Below are 22,353 nucleotides of genomic sequence, written 5' to 3' on the forward strand. Positions count from 1 at the left end.
TCGTGTGATCGTGGGGAAAAAAGTGATGTTAAACACCTACCAGTGGTGGAGACTCACCGCTGCCACAGGAATGCGGAGTTTCCGCCACGAAGCGAGGGGACCGTAAGCAAGAGATGAGCACGGCCTCAATACTTTCGAGCAGAAAACCACTTTGAATTTGTAAAAGTTACAAATAGAGCCAAATACGCTTTCACTGAATGCGCCTCTACGCCAATTTGGATGCTCGTGCAGTGCACTGCCCAAGGTGGCGCGGACACCCCGAACTTAACACGGCGTGCAAACGTTCTGCTTCAATTTTATTTTCTATTCACTATCGCAACATCTTTGCACCTTAATTTACTGCGCGTTAGAGACCTTCAATTACAATAAAACATTAAAAAATATTAACCTGCAGTGCTGGGGAAAAAAATTGCAATGGCAGGTGCTTTATGTTTTGAATCCACCTCGGAGGTACGACAACTGCTCGCCACGCCGCTGTGTATTGCACATTGGGCCACCTCACGTATACCCCCCCCCCATCCTGCATGTAGCTATGCAACAAGTGCTAAGCAATGAGAGATGGCGACACGCACGCACGCACACACACATTGTGCTTGGGGCTCTAGTGCCACCGCCGCATATACCTAGGGAACAATGAGGTGAATGTGCGCTTATGTTTATGTCAAACAAAGCAATTCTACCGAGAATGCTCTACCCAGCCGCACAGTGTTGGCTACGCAACGTTTCCAACGTGTCGACGTCCTCTTTGTGTGTATGCAGTGCAGCCCCTGAAGTAGCCTTGAATTAAACGCTCAGTTCATACCCGCCGTGCATTCTGTACATTCACATTACACACGCACGCGCCCCGGTGCACGAGCCCTCGCGCGCCCTCATGAACACGGTCTCCCCAGGGACTCTCTCCGTAAGCGACAGAGCTCGTGTCGCAGCGACTCCACCTCGGCCTTCGCTTCCGCCAACGCCAAGTTGGTGGCCGCGAGCCGCCGCTTCAGATTTTCCGCCTCGTCGTCTTCATCCCCGGCGGAATGGCCCCGACGCCCCGCCGCCTCGCGAGTCTCATCTGGCCTCCCCTGCCCAGACTCCGTCTCGCCGTCGCGATCCGTCTTTCCGTTCCCCCTTCCTTCCTTCAATCGACGGGCGGCGGCACCTTGAGCGCCAACGTGGCCCCCAAGGCTCTGGTCTGAGGCCGTGCAGAGCAGGCAGGCGTGACTACTGCTGGGCCCCTCTCCTGGCCCCCCTGTAGCACATACACACACAGCAGTAGGGAACATGCAGTCGTCACAACAGATAGGATGCAATTATTGTTTATCCAACAGTCTCAAGTCTCTTTTTCAAGATGGTCCTATCAAGTTTTTTGCAGCAGGGGGCGATGTTGCTCCTGTGTGTGATCCCGACTGAGTAAATTGCAAGTAATCGTTCAGCAGCAATAGGCTGTTTGGCCAACACCAGTTACATTGTATGTCTTTTTTAAGCTACGGGAGGAATTCAGAAAACCCAGAGGTACTCCTACACAGAACAGGGGGAGAACGTACAAGCTACACACTGAAAAGCACTTAATTTGGGAATCGAACCCAAGTCCCTACTTGCTGTGAGGCCCAAATCGAGTCATTTGTAACGATACAGCTGAAAGCAGCTGTGGTGATAACAGCAGTGCGAGTCCAACCAGTCATTTGTGATGAAACCAACGTTGAGGCGGCGCTCATTCCCTGCGTACAGCCTCACTTCAGTGGCAGGAGTTCCACATTCCTACGAAGGGTACGAGTCTATAGAATCACCGTCGATCTCCCCATAATGCGGTACTTATTTGAACAACCCCTGCGTGATGATGGACTGAGTAAACCCCCCCCCCCCCCCAATCAGGATTTGAACTCGCAAGCTTCAGATTGCGAGCAACTCGCCCGAACGCTTAACCACCTGACCGGTCATTTGTATAACAAAGCGGTCAAAGTGACTGTGATGACGATAGCGGTGGCGGTGTGCGGTGCGTGACAGCGAGGTCCGCGTGCACAGACGCCGGTACCCGAGATGCAGAAGACACCGTCGGGGCCGCGTTGGATGGACACGTGCGAGATGGCAACGTTCACGGGCACGGGGCCTGGGGAGGCCACGTTCATAGATGGGCCGTCATCCTGGAAAAGACAACGAGAGGGATCTTCACTCGTTTTGGGAGTGTGGATATTTGACAAGGCCCTCGTCTCTTTATGTACAATTGCAATTATCACCGCAAGTATAACTTAATGTTTCCGTGGTTTAATTTCAATGTTGCTTAAAAATGTAATTGTCTGAGCCAAATTATATTACTGGGAATATATATTGTTAAATATTGATTAGGTATCTGCACTGTGTTCACGGTTGTTTATGCTCTAATTTAATTTAGTTGACTTTGCACCGATTTCCATTTGCTTGATTGTTCTACTAGTTTTCAAGTGATTCATTTTGTCATTCTGGTCACTCTTGCAAATGAGACACTCCTGGCTCTCTCGAGTTTCTACTTGAGTAAACAAAATAATCTTGAAACGTAAACATCTCCCGCACTAATAGACGAATGGCCGCTTGCAGGTTGGTGCTGCAGCAGTGACGTGTGGTGAGGTCAATGGCTGGGGAGGCAGATTCACACACCAAGGGGGGCGGGGCCTCACGGAGGGGGGCGTGGCCTCACTGAGGGGGCGTGTCAGACACATCCCCCTCAGTGAGGCAGATGTGATAGCTGCCTACCCTGGTGCTTTTTCATTGCAGTTTCATGACGAGACCAGCGAGCCTAAATATCTGTATACACGTACGTGAAATAAGTTACCTGGAGTATGGAAGGTGGGGACATGAAATGAAGGGGTCTACAAACATTACATTGGTGACATACTGAGATGGCAACCGGCACGCGCTTATTGCCCGCGCTACATCCAGTTACCGAGGGGTTGCGCAATCAGAGGGGAGGTTGAGCGTATCGCTGCCTCACCTCTCGTCTCTTCCTGTATTTGCTGCGGAGCTCCACAAATTTGGCGATTTTGACGATAACATTTTTTGGAATCGTACAGAAATGACATTTATAATACAGATCAGTGGAAAAATCTTAATATTTATTTGATTTGATAATTTTTTTACTTTTCGTAACAGCTATTTTCATTGGAGTATGGCAGGTGAGGCTCTGCCTCCCCTGCCTCCCCTGCCTCCCCTGACCGCACGTCCATGTGCTGCAGTGCCTTGCACCTCACAGGGGGAGCTGTCATCATCAGGGGGTCCCCTAAGAAAGAAGAGGAAACTCCAGCTGGACATTGGAATAATTGAGATGAGAGTTGCAATCTGGTTAAATAAAACAAGCTAAAAACTCAAACTTCAATGCCCAGTATCTCAAAGCGCCTGACATCGCATTTCAACCATTCCAGTGTCCAGCTGGAGTTTCCTTTTCTCTCTTAGGGGACCTCATGATGACAGAGATCAGCCAAACAGGAATTAGAGTAAAAACAATGTTGTCTTTGTTATTCAAATGAAACAATTAGTGGTGTAATGTTTCAAAATAAAACAATCTGGACCATGACTTCCGGCACACACAGCCTTCTCTTTTTCGAATGTCATGGGATATTTAACGAGCAGCGAACATGCTACCACTTGGCCATTTCACCGACAGAAATAATAATAAAAATCATCATGCGCTGACCCTGATGGTGATGCTGCAGTCACAGACGCTCAGCACCAGCGGCAGGACCTCGGTTGGGATGAGCTCATCCTCCACGAAGTAGCCCAAATTGGAGAGATAGGACGTGGACAGAGACGCAGACACGGCCCGCACGTGGCACTGCAGGAGGTCTCGCACGGGGACGGGGAGGTTGCGGGGGCCGGTGGCCGGAGACATCGCGGAGAGCGAGAGGGCCTCGCTGTCGTCAGCGAGCCGGCTCTCCAGGCGCAGCGTGATCTGAGGGGGCTCCCCGGGTCCCCGCGTGCCTCCCGACGCGCTCCGTGCCCCCGAGCCTGAACGAACACCGCAGCAGCAGGAGTCAATGAAAGCGTGCACGGTAACAAATGTCATCCACAGTCGAGCCGGGCCATCCAATTGAGAAATCGATTTATCTACCAATTTTTCTGGTTAATTACTTGACTATCCCCAGCAGGCCACCTGGATTCGAACCCAGGTCCTCAGTGGTGCCGGCTCAGCGCTCCCGACATCTGAGCCGCCTGCCGACCTCGATGAATGGAGTTTAATCATCCCAGCTCATGGCCACAGCTGTAGGAGTGTGGGCCAGGGCCCTGGTTGCGTTGCCATTTATAACAGAATATCTAAAGCACACAACAAGCCTCCTTCACGAATCTGTCCATCCACAAAATTGATGTAACGGCCACCACCACACTCCCCGCCACACACACTCACTGGCACTGCGGGCGCTCAGGTACTGTTTGGCGCTGACGTTGCCCAGCTGTTCGCAGCGGACGCCGCGGAGCTGCAGAGCGACAGTAGAGCGGCCCTCCAACGCGTCCACGCTGCACTCCAACGCTTGCACGTGCAGCAGCATCACCGAGGCCTGCGGTGCCAGGCACAGGGCATGGGGAGCGCCCACCAGTGAGGGTGCGTACGACCGCGTGTTGGGCAGGGGCCGCTTCGTGCATGCAACCGTAGGTGCGTAAGGAGGCGTGCAGGTATCTGTGGCGATTGCATTACATTGCGATTTAACATTTAGCTTTGTCGTGATGCGGACCACTTTTGCAAACGAGACAGTCCTGGTCTCTTGGGTCTGTATGTAGAACTTCTTTTGCACCGTATGCAACCAATCGTGCTAATCGGAGGTGAGAAATCGAAGGTCCCACATGGTTAAACAAATGAAACTTGAATGTAAACAAGTTAGTAATTTATTGCTACAAAGGGAATGATGTTGTGCTCATCTGCCATTCACAGCACGAAGCCAGTGGTGGTAACTCCACGTTGCCATGGTGGGGGCGTGTCTACCCAGAGGACAATCATCGTTCACTTCCCCACGAATTGGTACTCGTGTTATCGTACCCACAGGACGAAGGGCCGAGTCAACCCCTAACTGGGATTTGAACTCGCAACCGTCCGTGCGAGTGGCCACGAGGGTTGTAAAGGGAAGGGGCAGCTCGTTACCAGGTCTCTGACGGGGTCGCCTTCGTTCCACGAAGTGGAGCTGCTGGGCTCCGGGGACGGTCGTCCCAGGGCTCCGTCGGCGCTCTCTGCTGGGCTCTGGAGGTGCCCCCCCCCATCGGTCAATCCGCCCAACATTTTATCTGCAACCGCCGCATACAAGGAAATCTCTCTCAATGTTTGTGTCTCCCGAGTCGGCGTAGCCTGGTGAAAGGGTGAGAGGGGACGAAACGCTGGGTGGCAGGGTGGCGCAGTGGTAACACTCGTGCCGCACAACAAGACGGAGCCTTGGTTCAATTCCTGATTCGGGCACATTTGTGTGTGGAATGGGTACGTTCTTCCCCTGCTCTACATGGGTTTCCCATCGGTTCTGCGGTTTCCTCCGATAGCTAAAAAAAGACACAATCTAACTGTTATTAGCCAAACATCCCAATTCTGAATAGCTACTTGCAAATTACTCAATTGTGATTTTCACTTAGCAACACCGCCACCAACTGAAAAAAACTTGGCAGGACTCTCCCGAAGAGTTATGAGACTCAGTGAGGCTTTCTCGGGTAAATGAGTGTGGGAAAGAGTTATAAACAGAACGCAAAGCGGAAGAGGGAGGAGTGTATGAGCCCAGGAGACAAGGACTCAGCCGAAGGCCATAGAGGAAAGCCTCCACCACCTCGTGCAGGGGTGTCCATGTGTAAGACGATGAAGTTGTCCGAGCCATCGCTGTCCACCGAGATGGAGTCCTCCTCCATGCCCTCGCCACACTCTCCGCTTAGCTTGCTCATGGACATGCTCGGCTCCATGTGTTGTCTGCCTGTGCTTTCTCTGTGCACAGACAAAGATACCCCGGATAGCCCTTAACAGATTGCTGGGGCAATTCCTCTGAGCGAGCATCTATGAAGGCCGGCACGGCACAAGAGGAGATGGTGGGTGGCCAACACCACACCTGGCCGCCTTTGTCTTCCTAGTCGCGATGTTTTACACATTGCACCAGGTGCTAATTCGAGGCTGAGTCGACCTAGGGGAGGCCCAGGACCAGTTCAGATAATTGTCACTGGTGTTGGCCATGAGCGGGAATCGAATTTGAGTCGTCGAGATCATAGTAGTGTGCTCACCACTGCACCCCCACTCCCTGCGCACACATGCCATGTACATCAGCACGTATGACAGCACAGCCTAAAAAAAACTATTGGTTGTAAAAATTACCCTTTAATCTCATATAATTTCAAATAAACTACTTTGATTCCAAGTAAGCATTTGCCAATTACATGCACTGACAGTGTCAGAGTTTATTTTACCAGGTAAGAAGTTGGGCCTACATGGGATACTTTACAAGGCCAACTGGGTCATGATGGCCATACAAATAAAATGGAGAGATAACACAAAGCAAATTACGTATTTCAAGGTGACTGTTTAGATGTAATGAGCCATAAGGTAATTAAAGACGTACACCAGAACGAACAACATCACGAGAATAAACACACACCAATATAAATTGACTGCAAGTAAACTCTTCAATGGGCAAAGGGCATTTACGATGGGGAAGGTTAACGTATTAACAAAAACAAAACCACAAGGGCAACACTGACGGGCCTGTGGACTCGAGTTAATTATTACAGCAACGGTTGCATTCAAATAGATTCTGGGTCAGCGGATTGAAGGAATGCAAGGTCAATGGAGGTCGTTAAGATTTGAGTGTGTGTATGTGTGCATGTGGCATCGATCCTGGCACAAGTGCAGTGGTCATGTCTCAAGTGACGAATGGCAGCAGTTGTTGTTGTGCATGTGGCTGAGCAGGAAAAAGCAAACACAATTATATCATGAATCATAATTGTTCTTTGGGTTAGGCCACGTAATGATCCGATCAAATTTGTGTCATTAAGACTCTCCCACATGTACAAGCATCTAATGTCATTTCAGCCCATCGGTAAACTGAAGAACAATTCTCAAAAAAAACATTTGAACTAAGCGACACATCAGGACAAGATCCGGGAAATCATTCCAGGGTTGTTAGGGTGACACGGATTGTGGCCAGAAAATCATGCGGCCTAATCCAATAATCAATTATGAATCACAGGATTGTCTGCGAAAACCTACGTGTTCAGTGAACAATGATATCTTACCGGCTTGTGGAGAGGCCAATCTTCTGCATGGTGGAGTTCAGCGCCACCTTGGTGATGATGAAGGCGTCCTTGGTTTTGTCCTTGGTGATGGTTAAGGCGTTCACAATGTCGGTCTGCAGGCGCTGCGAGGTGGCCAGCTCCTCCACACTCTGACCAAACGACGGGCTGTTGCTGGCCAGGTGCACGCTGGTGCTATTGTGGGCATGGAGAGGGTCCGTCTCGCTCGACATACCCCCGTCAACCTCTTCGGGTGTCGGGGAGCACAAGAGGTCCGGCGCATCGCAGAACGTGCGGTCTCCTGCCCTATCGCCACTGGCACCGGAATCGGCGTCACTCTTTCCCCGGCTTCTGAAGCCACCGGTTCCCGGCGAGATGTCGGACCCTGACAAGCTGGTGCTCTCAGAGGTGTGGCCCTTGCTGCTGGGCGCCGGTTCCGGGGCAGGCAACAGAAGCAGTGCCACCTCCGCGCTGGGCACCAGCACGGCGAGACTCACGCTCCCGTGCTGTGGCGGCACCCCCGTCATGCTCTGGTGGTCTTCTCGCACCTGCTCCTGCAGGCATAGCAAGGCCTGCTGAAGGCGCAGCAAGAACACGTACTGCAGATGGCTGATTTGGGCGCTGACGTGCGCCGGGCTGTACATCAACACGTGAAGATCCGCCTGTGGGAACGTGCCGGCGCCCTCTTCCGTGCCCGGGCTGGATCCCCCCCCCGACTCCGGAGAGCTCCCATCCTCCTCCGGGCGTCTTCGCGGTCGCTCCGTCGCACCGCGCTCTCGGGCGGCGGCGGTGACCTGCCCTCCGGCGGACACTCCAGCGCTTTTCGTGGCGTCGCAAGAGTTCAGAAGGGGCCGGCAGAGCCACAGGGTGACGGGGAAAGAGTCGACGCATCCCAGCGGGCGTCCTCGCCCCTCGTAGTCCACCCAGAACTGCGACAGGTGCATGGCCCACACGTCGCCGGACGCGTGGGTCTTGAGTGCGTCGCGGGTTAGGTCTGCTGCCACGTCGTCCCGCTCGATGCGGTACAGCTTGGTGTCCATCCCTTCTGCATGGCGCCAAAACATGGGACTCACGCTGTGCACGCTTTCCGCCGATTTGGGAAAGCTAGTGAAGTCGCCGTGGTAAAAGTTCGACTCTTGGAATCGCGTGAGGATATGTTTGAGATCGGAGCGCTGGCAATTGAGGCCGTGGCGTACATTGGTAGTGACCATGTCGGAGATCTGAAGGGAGATTGCGTGCGGTCGCCCGGGCTGCTCTACAACCTTTTCCGCTGGAAAGACAACCTAAACGACGACACAGGAAAGAAGATGCATTACCCAGGAAAGCCTCACCGAGTCTCAAGACTCTCTCAGGAGGGTGCCGCCAAGTTTCTGCAGTGGCGAGCAATAAGCGAGCAATATTGCTATGTCATTTCAACTGAGTCATTTGCAGGAAATTTTTCAGCATTGGGATGTTTGTGTGTTTTTTAGCTATGGGCGGAAACCGGAAACCCGAGGAAACCCATTCAGGACAGGAGAAAATAAAAATAACTCTACACAGAAAGGTGCTCGAGTCTGGAATCGAACCCAGCGCCCCGGCCCCTTCCTGCTGAGGCACAAGCGGCGCCACCGTGCCACCCTGCCGCATAAGTGGCACCGTCATTCGGGGTCGTGTTGGGATCACCTTGAGCATGAGGCCATCCACACGGATGTCGATGTGCTCCGCAGGGTGCACCTCTTCCGCACCCTGCAGGGCCTTGAAGTGCTCCAGGCTCTGGTTGACGTCCAGCATGAAGCGGTTCATCCACAGGATGCTGCGTGCATCCATGGTGAACTGCAGGGCGTTCAGCTGCACGTATAGGTTGGAACTGGGGACTGAAAACAGTTGCATAGGCTTGAGTACGGGAAAAAACATTTAGAAGTGTGCAAACAAAGCGTGGAGAGATATGCATGCTTGGAATTTCACAGAGACAAAAAGAGGAACACATGGATTAGAAAATATAATGTAGGTTAACGAGATCATGCACACTGTAGTCAAAATGGGTTTGGAGGTCACATGCTAGGAGGGATGATGGGCAGTGGTGAAGAATAATAACGGAGTGCCAGCTAAGGAAGGAATCGTGTCCAATAGTATGTCCAGCTAGGGGACGGACCGACAAAATCCATTTCTGTACAGGTGCTGGGTGGATTGTTACATCGCAGGAACGGAAGAGGCGGCATCAGTTTGGAGAGGCCTTCATCCTGCAGTGGATTGACCATGGCCAATCATGAATGTTGCATACAATGTACAAGCACATACGAAAATGTACATTAACACAGCACAATATTTCGTGTAAAGGTGTGCCAAGTTGTCTTCTTTACAGTGTAAGAACAAGTTGCACAAACGCATCACTTTCTAACCAGTACACCAGTGCCATGCAGAGCTGAGCAAGAGCGACGTAGTGGTGAACAGGCAAAGGCAAAAGCTTACTGGGAAACTGCCTCTCCTCCGGGAAGTAGTAGTCGGTAAATTCCATGTGGATGGCTGACATCTCGGGTGGCAGAAACAGTGCCTTTTTATTACAGGAGAGCAGCTTTTGAGGGGTGCCCTGTCTCATGTCAGCCGTGGATACCTGCAAATACACACGTCAAGAACTATTGTTTGAAACACAAACATTCATCAAATACCACAAGGGTGAGAGGGCTTGTGTACACACACTACACTGGCAACAATGCACACAACAGGCAGGATCTTCAAATCCAATTCTTTCCATGAAAGATGAGAAAAACCAGCGCAGCAGAACGTGTGCCAACTGGGAACAAATTTAAATAGCGCGCACAGGGGTACTATTCACAAACAGCAGGAGGGCCCTACTCCCATCGTGCCTTGCGTGCACGTCATGTGACCACCACCTTGCAGGTATGGTGCTCTCAGCCGTGTCTCATCCACCAACTCAATGGAGATGAACGTGTGGCACTATTATTGTTTAGGCCTGCTGGGATGGCCACACCGTCAACTTTTGAGTTGATGGACTCGACGATAATATGGCCCATAGTCAGGACACGCACGCATGATGGGAGTCGTGCCTTCCTGCTGTTTGTGAGCGGGACACGTTACATGGTTATTATTATTATTTTTATTTGGTTCTTTCGGTTAAGTCACGTCTAAAGATAAAATAATAAATTAAATTAAATAATAGAATACGACGTTTCGATTGCAACACAAGCAATCATCATCAGGTATAATGAAATAGCGACATAATATCTAACCAGAAAACTATAGACAGACATATTAGCAGACAGATATCACAAGATACATACATAGCGAGAGCAACACAGGTGACAGAGAGGGGTGATCGTCTCTGTGGGGTGGCCTTAAATAGACAGAGGGGGGGCGGAGGCAGAGAGAGGGAGGGGGGTTAGAAAAAATTAGCATATCAATGAGTGGTCCAAAAGAAAACGTGGTGCTGCGAGTACGATGGCACAGCAAGCAAGCCTGAAAATCAGGAGAAAGACACACTAAAATTAAATAACCTAGTAAAATATCGAAATGTAATGTAATGCTTGCTGTGCCATCGTACTCGCAGCACCACGTTTTCTTTTGGACCACTCATTGATATGCTAATTTTTTCTAACCCCCCTCCCTCTCTCTGCCTCCGCCCCCCCTCTGTCTATTTAAGGCCACCCCACAGAGACAATCACCCCTCTCTGTCACCTGTGTTGCTCTCGCTATGTATGTATCTTGTGATATCTGTCTGCTAATATGTCTGTCTATAGTTTTCTGGTTAGATATTATGTCGCTATTTCATTATACCTGATGATGATTGCTTGTGTTGCAATCGAAACGTCGTATTCTATTATTTAATTTAATTTATTATTTTATCTTTAGACGTGACTTAACCGAAAGAACCAAATAATAATTCCTGCAGTCACGAAAGTTCTAAAATTAAGATTGAACGTTACATGGTGTCAGATCTACACAGGAGGAGATTGCACGTGTGGGAACGCAGTGCACCCTGGCCAACGGTGTAAGCGTTGGCTGCGCAGTAAGTACGCAACCATTCACTTGCTGGGGGACTCGATGAATTGTCATGATTTCAAGTCACGATTTGATTCAGCAATTTATATTTTTTTGCCAAGTTTGTATCGTCTCGTTTGTATTGTCTGGTATTCTGCCTTCCTTATTCTACCGGAGCGTGGGGAATACCTGATACACGTCGATATCCTCCACCCGCAGCACGAGGCAGCTTGACAGGAGCTTGGTGTTTGACGGCTGCGCTGCGGAAGCTGAAGCGCCCATGCCTCTGCTCACTCCCTCCGCTTTGTGGTCATCTGTGCCATTGCCCGGTCAATACCAACACAGAAACGCACTCATCAGCAAATATGTCCGGAACCCACGTCTTGCTGTGGCGGGGATCCAACATAGACAACAAGTTGCATAGTTCACGTGCCAAGCTCGATAAGCCGAGTATCAGGATAAAGGTGTCATCGTGGCCAAAGCCACCGATGCCACCACTGCTCGCGGCCAACCTTTCCTGCCCTCTGCCAGATCCTGCAGTTGTTGCGGTTACCACAAGTGAGCACATATTACGGCCCTGGGCATCAATAGCACAAGCGTTAGCACTGCGCCACTCTGCCGCCCAGGGCTTTGGGGACAATTCATCAAGGTAACCCTACAACCCCTGTTACATCACCGTGGATGTAGGGCGGTGTTCGGGTTAGGGATCAGGGTAGCATTGTTGGGGTCTCACTTGAGATGGAGAAGTCAGACAGGGACCTGGTGGTGCAGAGTTTCGGGGGCATGGTGCCCGCGTCTCCAGCTGCGACCTTCAGCTGTGCCACTTGACTCCTGAATTCCTCCAGCAGACCCGACGCCCACTTCATGCGCGCTTCTGTAGACTCGTTGTAGTGCTCCCAGTGTTCGCACGGCTGACCTGCAGGCCACATACCCGCAGTTATACCCGCTCCGGTTGCCACATCACTTTTCACGACACATTGATAAATATATTTCTATTGTATTCTGCTTGCTTAGGCAGAAAGCTTTCACCGGGTCTCAGGAGTCTTTTTCAGGAGGGTCCTGCTAAGTTTTCACAGGAGGGGGTGACAATTGATCTGTTTCTCAATCAAGTAATTTGTGGGTAACATGTAAAATTTGTTAAAGTAGAACCATCAAGCCGGCACACAATTGCTTAGTCTTCTTCAACTAATGTCACAGGGTCTTTAACGTCCACTGAAGAATAGACGGCAATGTATTTTACGGTTAATACACCTGCAGCATTAGCCAGGGCTGCCTACCAGAATCCAACCACAAACCTCTGCAACAAGTGACAACTGCATTACCGCTGGACCATGACAGCACAGCGGTGACATGTGTATATATATATATTAATGTCATGATATACATACTATCGCAATATCCATATCCTATAACATTGTAAAAGTAGTTCTCATTCCCACTCAAATTAACTTTTCTGTATGATCCAGTTCAGATAAATAACTGAAGTTCTTCAACTACAGTGCAATCAACAGAAGCCTGCCAAAAGTCTTATCATCATTGCACAATCCAGAATGCTCATATCGCAAAGCTGTCACCTACACAATAATTAAATGACCACTACTACGATGACTTATAAGAACAGCGACAGTGCCAAATGCGATAATCACAACACCGCGATATTCGACAAAGCGGACGAGGTGATTATCGTGGCACCTTTCACCGTACGGCACGTCACAGTATTATCGTGTCACCGCAACCATAATACCCGCACCGAACCGACTGCGGGAAACTTGTCGCTAGGCACGCTCACCGGCCCTGTGGTAGGGGTAGTAGTCCAGGGTGAGGCGGTGGATCGTCAGCTGCATGGCCCCACCGGGAACCCGGCGCTTGGTTGGCTCTTCACACACAGCAATGCACAGTACAACAATTATTATTACTACGACGCTTTTCCATCCAGAAAATCCCCAGTCTCAAGAATAACTTTCAGGAGGGTCCTGCCAAGTTTTTGCAGGCGGGGCAATGCTGCTGTTGTGTGTAATCCAAATTGAGTCATTTGTAGGTCACTTCAGAATTTGGGTGTTTGGCCAACACATTGTGTGTCTTAGCTTTGGGAGGAAACCATTTCTAAAATGAAGTCAGAGTTTCCGGCTCATCTCCTGTTTACAACCCTGAGCCAGTGGGGGGAATTCCACAATCCTATTGAGGTTGCTAGCCTGTACATAAGATAACTACCGTTGACTTCCACACAAAGTGGTACCCAACCAGGATTTTAATTTGAACATTCCGATTGGGAGCAGCTTGTTCTACCGCTGAGCCACCTCGGCAAAATGATTTATTCATGCAAAAAACATGGCAATTATACACTATTAAACAAAATAATGACGTGTACATTTTAATTATTTAATATTCTAAAGTTAAAGCAGCCTTGATTATCAGTTCATGCACAAGTGGGATGGAAGGTAGCAGCACTGGACCTTGTGGGATGGCGACGGCGCTGGAAGCCCTTCATCCAGCAGTGGATAGACAATGTCCGACAATGATGAAAGTCACAGCTTAATTACAAACTGTGCTGAATTGTGATGAAGTGTGTACTCCAGTGAAAGGCGAGTGAATGGGGAATCTTGCTCTTAGCATAGGTGCAATGTGGGCGTGCACAGCACAGGGGCCGCACACGACGGCCGCCCCACCTTGGTTGACCGTACAGTTGTCGTCACACAGGTGCAGGTCAAGTCGCTTGATGACCGAGTGATACGACGGCTCTTTGACGTCGTGGCGCTCGAAGAAACAGCTGATCGCCTCCTTGTATCCTTTGGGGTCAGGCTGCTCCGACACCTGGGTGTTTGACTGACTGCCGGGCGACAGGTTTGCTGGCGTCTGTACGCACACGTGTTTACAAAGACAAAGATCCCACGTGTAGCTTTTAACAGGATTTTGGGGCAAGTGCTGTTCGTGAGCACGGCACACGAGGGGGTTGGGTGACCAGTACAACGCCCAGCTGCCTTTGGCTCCCCGGTACCGATGCTTAGACACGGCACCAGGTACACATTTAAAGGCTGAGCAGACATTGAGCAGGCCCAGAAATGGCTGAGATAATTGTCATAGATGTCAGCCCTGGCCTGGAAATTACCAGAGGTTGCCAGGTTTCTTGCGAAGTGCACTTAGCACTGCACCACCACTCAACTAATCACTACACCATGTGTACACACACAACACCACAGGCACTCAATGCGACTGGATGCATTAAAAAAAACATAATCTATTATTTATACTTACATCTTGAGCCAGACAACACTTTAGGATGACGTGTTTTAAAAAATGTCATCTTAACTTCCGACCGCTTTAAATGACGTTAAGATATTTTCACCTCACGTTGTTTTACGCACCAGGTCCTTTGTGCATTCAGAAATGTTTTCAAACGGCACCTTTACTGAATTAAAGCATTTAAACATGTACTCTGTAGGTGTTCACGGTTGTGCCGTGTGTTGTTCGGCACAATGGCAGATGTTTTTGTCCACATGCTGGGAGCTTGCTCAGAAACTGAGATGAGAAGCTCCCAGTGCCTGGAGCGAAAGCTCAGACATCGTGCCAAACAACCCAGAAGTACAGCAAAGCGCCATTTTAATGTATTCTTAAAACTTTGACTCGTTAAATGCATTCAGCGCTGCACATTACCTGAACACGATGAGAAGCGAGGCTCTTCTGCTGCTGCGTAGACTTCTCGATGCTTTCTGCGAGCGACTGAGCGTACTTAACCACGGCCTTGAGCTGCGAGTCGGTGAGCACCCACAGCAGGTCATCCAGCAGTAGAGTCAGCTTGGAGGAGATCACATTGCAATCTGTCAACTGCAGAAAGAGAGAGGAAAGCCACAGGTCACCCACAATGCAAGGAGAGAGGAAAGACACAAGGCATCCGAAGAGCAAAGAGAGAAGACACAGGTCATCGACAGGCGAACTGCATGGGCTGAGTGCACTCTACACGAGCTACTGTAGGCGTGCATGGGCCACGGAGGGGATCGGCTGAGCGTCGCTTACGGTGCGCTTGAGCACGATGCGCAGGCGCGCTTGGTTGGTGATGAGTCGCAGCGGCGTGGCAGCAGCCTCTTGCTCTTCCGAGTGGATGGCGTCAACCTCGATCCGCAACGTCTGCCACTCGGCCTCCTTAAATGTCAGCACCTGCACGATCCGCAATGCGTACCGTTTACTCGAGCCATTCATTCACAATACACGCCAATCCATTTTGGAGACCCTCCTAATTTAATGGGGAGATGTTATAAATAACATTACACGTTCATTCAAAGCCTCTAATCCAGTGGTTCTCAACCTTTTCGTTTGGCAGCCCCCCAAACCAAACCACCGATCCCTGCCACCTCCACCACCCCCAGTCTCAAAAACACAATGAAGGTTACACTCCCACAATACACCAATCACAGTTTCACACCTCTAGCCAACGCGTTCCTCATACATGTTTAAAACTTCTCCCGCACAGTGTTCATGCCGCAGCCTTCGCCTTCCCTAAATAGTTTTCGTGCTCCCCAAGATTTGCACGCGACACAGGTTGAGAATAGCGGCTCTAATGCCTCGAATGAATGTGATGTATTAGTTATTCAATTCACTCTCCTGTGGGACACGGAACCACCGTTTGCACTGCTAGCTCTTGATAAAAGAATAAGGGGGCCATTAGAAGTCACTGGGGCATCAAGAAATGCATTTTATGGCGAACATGAAGATTTTTCATAATAAAGGTTTTTGGGTCAGATCGCGTTATTTATAAATGTGTCGCAGCCCTCCACTACATCACCTGTCCGCGGTTGGGGTCAAGAATGCGTGTGAAGCGCAGGTCACTGCCCTCCCAGTTGGGGTTCACACTGTAGACGCGGAGCTGCGACAGCTGGAATGAGGCGTTGAAGGCCTGGGCTCGGACGTGGACCACGATGGAGCTCACCGACAGGGACATGCCCTCAACCACCTTCTCTGCAAACCCGTACTCACTGCAGATACGCATGCACACACCCCAGCAAACACTTTTACGAACCAGCACCTACTGCGCAGCACATTCATCAGATACTCATGCCTGGCACATTGAATTAATTACCAGCTGATTAATGGTACATTATAAACTCTCAAAGCCAGACAATCCATAATTCAGGGTGAGCTGGAAAAGCTTCTCAAATTTAACAAATAAAACAAATACAACTAATTGCACAGAAGGAAGCGGTGTTCTGCCATCCATCCGAGTGCATGAGAAAAGCTCTGTACTTAATCACGTGTAGTAAATTCAAGATGCGCTTATCAACAAGTGCCAGGAAGTGCAAGACATTATGCCCAACCATTGCGGGAGGAGGCAGGGCGTCGCAGTGGTCACAATCGGGCCTCATGACAAGAAGGGTCTGGATCCAATTGCCAACCTTAATGTATGAAGTTTGTATGTTTTCCCCCTGTTCTGCAACAGCTTCATAACTCATCAGATTCCTCAAGGATAAGATTCGAATTCGGTTTACTGGTTTCTTCGCATTGCTAAAAACGCACACAATGTAATTGGTATTGGCCAAATATCCCAATGCTGAAAATGTACTTACAAATTACTCAATTGTGATTAAACACAGTGGCAACATCACCCCCCTATTGTAAAGACTTGGTGGAACCCTCCAGGAAAAGGGTCTTGAGACTCCAAGGCTTTCCTGGGTAAACAAGTAGAGTAATAATGCTCTAAATTATAATCAAAAGCAGTCACACACGACAGGCTAGCCAGCACTATAACTCACCTTTGCCCTGAGATGGTGGCGATGGGCGAGGGCCCGTTTGGCCGCCTTGGCTCCTCGCACGTCATCATCTCCACCTCGACTTTGTCGAGAAACTGTGAGAAAAAGAGCAGCGTAGTTTTAATTGTTGTAAACACAGCAGCGTGGTTTGGGCGACAGGGTGGTGTGTCGCAGTAGTAACACTTGTGTCTCACATTAAGAAGGTACCTGATTTCAACATTCCACTTGGGCACATTTCTATTTATAGTTTGTATGCTGTCCCCCTGTTCTGCATGGGTTTTTTTCATATTTCTCTTAATGCCGCCCATAACTAAAAAACATACAATGCTGAAAAAGTACCTGCAATTTACACAATTGGGATTACACGCAGCAGCAACATCGCCCCCCTACTGCGAAAACTTGGCAGGACCCTCCTTAAAAATTATCTTGAGACTCAGTGAGGCTTTCCTGAGTAAACAAGCAGAGAAATAATAAGCGTTGCTTGGTGTTTCGAGTCATGACTGACCATCTGACACATCTGTAGTGACATCATGGATGTCACTGGGTAATGCCGGCTCTAGCGAGGCACGGCGTGCGATATATTCTGCTAGAGGGTTTGAGAAGGTGGTAGTGGCCAAGAGCAGAGCCAGCCACGACCAGTAAGGATATAAACCGGGTTCCCAGAGGGACCAGGGTTCAGCGATGCTGTTGTTATCCTGAAAATCTACGTTCTACGTTCTACATCCGAGAAGAGACCCAAGCCGGGATCCAGTCCGTTGTAGCTACTCCCAGTGTAATCAGCGTAGTTAGCCTGGTGGTCAACCACCATAGGTTGTTATCTGGTAAAGGGGCAGTTACCCCTTTGTGTTGGTATCAATAAATGTGTTGCCTCCAAAGAGTACGTCTGCGACTTAGTTGAATTGACTATACATCCATTACAAAGCGCAATTCACAGATGATAAATAATTTACCAGAGAAATTGGATGCGTCTTCAGCTTTGTCCATTGGATCTGCAAAAAACAGGCACGGTCAGCACATGTTGCAGATCCGTTGGTATCAGAGAGTGCCTGTTGCATGTGTAGCGACAGCATCATCGACTCCTTAACGTGTAAAGTTAGTAAACGTACCCCCAAAAAGTTGCTAAATAAACCATCTAAGTTGCAAAAATGTCAATAAACAATTTACCAAGCATTAAACATAAACTAATGCAGGAATCGCGCGTAAATATGCATCCCAATCTTGTCGCAAAAGTCATTAGATTTGACTCCCGTCACTTTCACAACATGTTGATTGTAAAATCAGAAAAATGGAAACCAATTGAAACTTCAACAGTGTGTGAGGTTCTGCTAGTGTGTGTGCTTGTGTGCATTCTGCACAAGAATAGTGTAATAGCACACTGTGCTACGAACCCAACAATATGAGTTTGAATCCTTATCATGGCCATCATCAGTGGCGCATATCTTAACCGGTCGGGACCCTCCCCTTGGTCAACTCGACTTAAATGAGTACCTTGGCCAGTGTGCAAATATTAGCATTGGGGAGATAAACACGGCAGGGCTTGCTGCTAACCATGCCACCCCCTCATAGGTGCAGTGCCGGCCTTCATAAGTGCTCGCAAACAGCACTTGCAATCTAGATTTGCACTATCACTATTATTTTGCACTGGTGGTCTGGAAGAGGTTTTTTTCAATCCAATGCACACCTTTGTGTTGCTAGATCAAGCTTGCATAGACTACACGGGTGATCGTTGTCTCGTGTGTGCATGTAAACTTTACCCGCACAGCGGCACGGTTGCAGAAGACGCGTGTGATTGCCAGCCACGTGGGCAGGTCCAGAACGTCCTGTATCACCGACTCATCGAGCTCCAGGTTGCTGAGGTGACCCTCGCCCTTGAGCGTGCTCACATTGATCTTGTCTGGCGACAGGTTTTTGGCAAACCTTCCCAAATCCCACACGAACGCCAAGAACACACGGTCAAATAATTGATGACTGTAAATAGTGTCACTAGTCAAAGTTATTTCCTGCTCTTTAAGGCAGTGCTCATCTGTTCTTTAAAGCCCTAAGCCAGGGGTAGAAATTCTACTATCATATGGTGAAGGTGGTCAAGTCTATCTGGAGGACAAGAGCTGTTAACTAAGGTTTGATGAATTTCCCAACGACTGTCACAATACCTTCATTACATGAATGATGATACTCCAAATATATTCATGACCATTCTAGAGCAATGGTCAAATCAAGTTAAGCCAATTTTATTTTTGCTTATACACGTGGCACATTTCTGGCACAAATTTGCCACTCAAAGCACCAATGGTATTATCAGTAGTCATCAAGATGTAAGACTTTCACTTTGCACAACAAATATGAAAATCCTCCCTTCCTAAATAAAAATGTATTGGCACAAAATGCATTGCAATTAACCGACGGGCATTGCAGCCTTTCCTCTTATACACAAGGGGTGAGAGCCAGTGCAGAACACAATGGACAAAAGTAGATCATATCACTACTCATCCTGTTTAGCGTTTGTTAATCATTGACTGTTATTCTCTCCCTATAAACAATCGAGCCAGGTGGCTCAGCAGTACAGCAGTAGAACAAACAGCTCTCAATCAGAAGGTTGTAAGTTCAAATCTTGTTTGGGTGTTGACTCAGCCCATCAACCTTCCAGGGTGAATAAAATAGGTACCGCTATGGATATTCAGCAGTAGTAGTATGGACAGACTCAACCCTACCATAGCAATGTGAAACTTACACTACTGGCTCAGAGCTGTAAAGAGAGAATGTCCACCACCTCAATGCTCGTTTGAGCAGGACATCACTTTGACTTTTCACTTTTAAACAAGGTCACGCGACAGGATTAGAAGTAAGTGCGAGACTTGTGGGCCGTGCCGAGTGACGGACCTGATGGAAATGCCAAAGTCTCAAACACAACTCCTATCGCTCGCACCCCATCATCTAACACCTGGCCAATCCAGCAGCAGAAAACACGAGCAGGTGAGCAGGCTGGTGGGGCTGCAGCGTGGATTACCATTCCTCGTCTCAATAAGGGGTGAGCACCACTCACAGTGATGGACTGACAGTAGCCATTTCCTGGTGGCCGTTAATGAGGAATTGCATCCAGGTTATTTATAGTCATGGCGCTCAGCTCCAAAGGGGAGTGGGACTTCAAGATGGGACTTGTAAGGGGGGCCCTGTGAAGTGCAACTGCGTCGGTTTGTGGCGTATCGCCGTACCATGGCAAAGCCTGCACTATCAAACAAGAGACATCATCCCATGTTGCAGAGCCCTGCCCCTCCTCCTTAACCCTTGGCCAGACAACGTCAGTTTTACAGCACCACAATCGTATACAGTGGTACCAGGGTCGCACCCTTTACGTAGCCGAGGTGACCACATTGTTGAAATACTGACATGGCAATCACAAGTAACGCCTGAAGGTCCACGGCACAGACGCCAGGACTGTGTAGCACAAGCAGAGACTGAAGAAGCGTGCCAAAAGTAGCCCTGTATCCTATCAACTACAACATCTTCCGCATTTCCCTTAGGCATAACACTGAGAAAAACATTATATTAAAGATATGAGTTTAATGGTACCAAATACGCTTATGGAACAGAAAGTCCTAAACTGGTTACATTGAACACACAGATTGTATTCTCGATTACATCTCCCCCTCACATTCATTGTGAGGAAACAACGGCCAATATGGTGAAGATTTGTCCCAATACAAGTCTTGCTTTACATCTGGACATGTTCGACCCCCCACCAGCCACCCGCTCGCCATAGAGACACCCTGTGTGCACCAAAGTGGAACTCATCGGTGGTCCTCATCGCTGACCCCACCAATCACCTTCCTGGCTTCGATCTGCAGTGCCGGTCATGGGCCCTGCTCAACAGATTCCGTCCAGAGTCCGTAGACAGAGCCGACCTTAACATCTAAAGCCAAGGTGACCACAACCCGCTCTGTGGATGTGTTTGGCGACAGACTGCGTCGCATATTGTTGACATTGCCCCCTGAGTAGACCGCTTGTGTTGCGATCGAAACGTCGTGGTTTTTGTGTTTATTTCTTATTTTATTTGTATTACTCAAAGAACCAGAATAAGCCTACATTATAGACTGCCAGTACGCTCACTTTTATTATTTTATTTTTACATGTTTTTTTTATCTACGTGACTTTACCGAAAGAACCAAAGAATACAGTACGTGTTTAAAAACGCATTCAATACTGTAACAGTAATGTTAAATAGTATGCAGTTATAAAACAAATAATGCGGAGACTATATAATAACACGTAATATACCTCACTTTCATGATTAAAATAACTAAATTCCGCACCGTAGTTTAGAGTGTGACAATAACACAGACGTGATCATACTACACTTCGGTCATACCGTTTAATTTTCCCCTTAATTGCTGTGGAACACTTTTTATATAATAAAACTATTTGGGTATTTTATTTTGGCACATGTAAACCCCACTGGAATTGCTCATTTTCGACGGGGACCTGGTTACCTCATAGAAACCTGGTTATTTACGTCTGCACCGCCCATCCACTTAATAGTTAATGGTACAAATACAGACAAGGCACCCTAGGTGTGCATAATGCAAGAGGGCTCTGGAGCGAGGCAGTATACTACACGTGTATGTGCACCTGCACAGGTGTCAAAACCTGGGTCCGTGTCTCACCTGGACAGAGTCTCTGGACCACACGCTCACACGAGTCTCAGCGCCCGTATCTCTAGGTATGAATCTCAGGACCACACACTGTCCCGGACCAGCGTCTCGGGACCCGGTCTCACCTGGACCCGCGTCTCACCTGGACCCGCGTCTCGCGTCTCACCTGGACAGATGTTTCAGAATCTGCTTCTTAATGAGCGCCGCCATTGTGCGCGGAGTCGTCGGTGTCACTGCGAGACGCGACGCGCCTCTCCTCCCAGCGCCATCCCCGTGCGGCTCGCGGCTCCAGCAGCGGCTCGCCTCGCCTCCCCCCCAAACCCACGATCAGCAGCAGCGGCGGCAGTAGCAGCAGCAGCGGCACGGAGGGAGCTGCACCGCCACCCGCGGTCGTCTCGTGTGGCCGAGGCGGCGCGACCCCAACAGACACGCGCGATACCCACAATCCCCCGCCACCACTTCCGGGGCATCCGGTACACATCCCGTTGGAGGGGAGGGGCTAGGGGAGCTCGGGGGAGGGGGGATTTGGGGGGAATCCCCCAATTTGAGGGGGGGGGGAGGTGGTGGAGGAAAAGGGGGAACCAACGGGGGGGGGGGGGGGAGAGCGCCCCTCAGTCAGGCAATACAATACGGGGGGCCAATTGTCACCGACAAACGCAAGAGGTGTGCAGAGACAAGGGGTACAAATAGACACGGGATAAAAGGGAGACGGAGACACGTAGAGGGACATGGAGACACATGACAGGAAGAACCCGAGATACACAATGAAACAGGAAAACAGAGCCAGACAGCGGGAC

General features: G+C 49.5%; 1 protein-coding gene across 1 annotated transcript; it reads right to left on the bottom strand.

Moving 5' to 3' along the window:
• Nucleotides 1-283: 283 nt before the first annotated feature.
• On the bottom strand, nucleotides 284-22,011 carry LOC144720423 (bridge-like lipid transfer protein family member 3B). Its single transcript, XM_078597206.1, has 20 exons — nucleotides 21,723-22,011; nucleotides 18,665-18,827; nucleotides 17,861-17,899; nucleotides 16,914-17,005; nucleotides 15,950-16,139; nucleotides 15,184-15,324; nucleotides 14,824-14,994; nucleotides 13,839-14,025; nucleotides 12,962-13,048; nucleotides 11,906-12,088; nucleotides 11,362-11,486; nucleotides 9,646-9,787; nucleotides 8,860-9,050; nucleotides 7,201-8,480; nucleotides 5,751-5,902; nucleotides 5,087-5,226; nucleotides 4,358-4,508; nucleotides 3,650-3,960; nucleotides 2,018-2,126; nucleotides 284-1,234 (listed from the first exon to the last, which is right to left on the bottom strand). The coding sequence occupies exons 1-20, from the start codon at nucleotides 21,764-21,766 to the stop codon at nucleotides 870-872; spliced, it is 4,263 nt and encodes a 1,420-aa protein (XP_078453332.1). The 5' UTR covers nucleotides 21,767-22,011; the 3' UTR covers nucleotides 284-869.
• Between the last annotated feature and the right edge of the window lie 342 nt (nucleotides 22,012-22,353).

Source organism: Lampetra planeri, chromosome 8, assembly GCF_965212315.1.
Source record: "Lampetra planeri chromosome 8, kcLamPlan1.2.h2, whole genome shotgun sequence".
Lineage (NCBI taxonomy): Eukaryota > Metazoa > Chordata > Hyperoartia > Petromyzontiformes > Petromyzontidae > Lampetra > Lampetra planeri.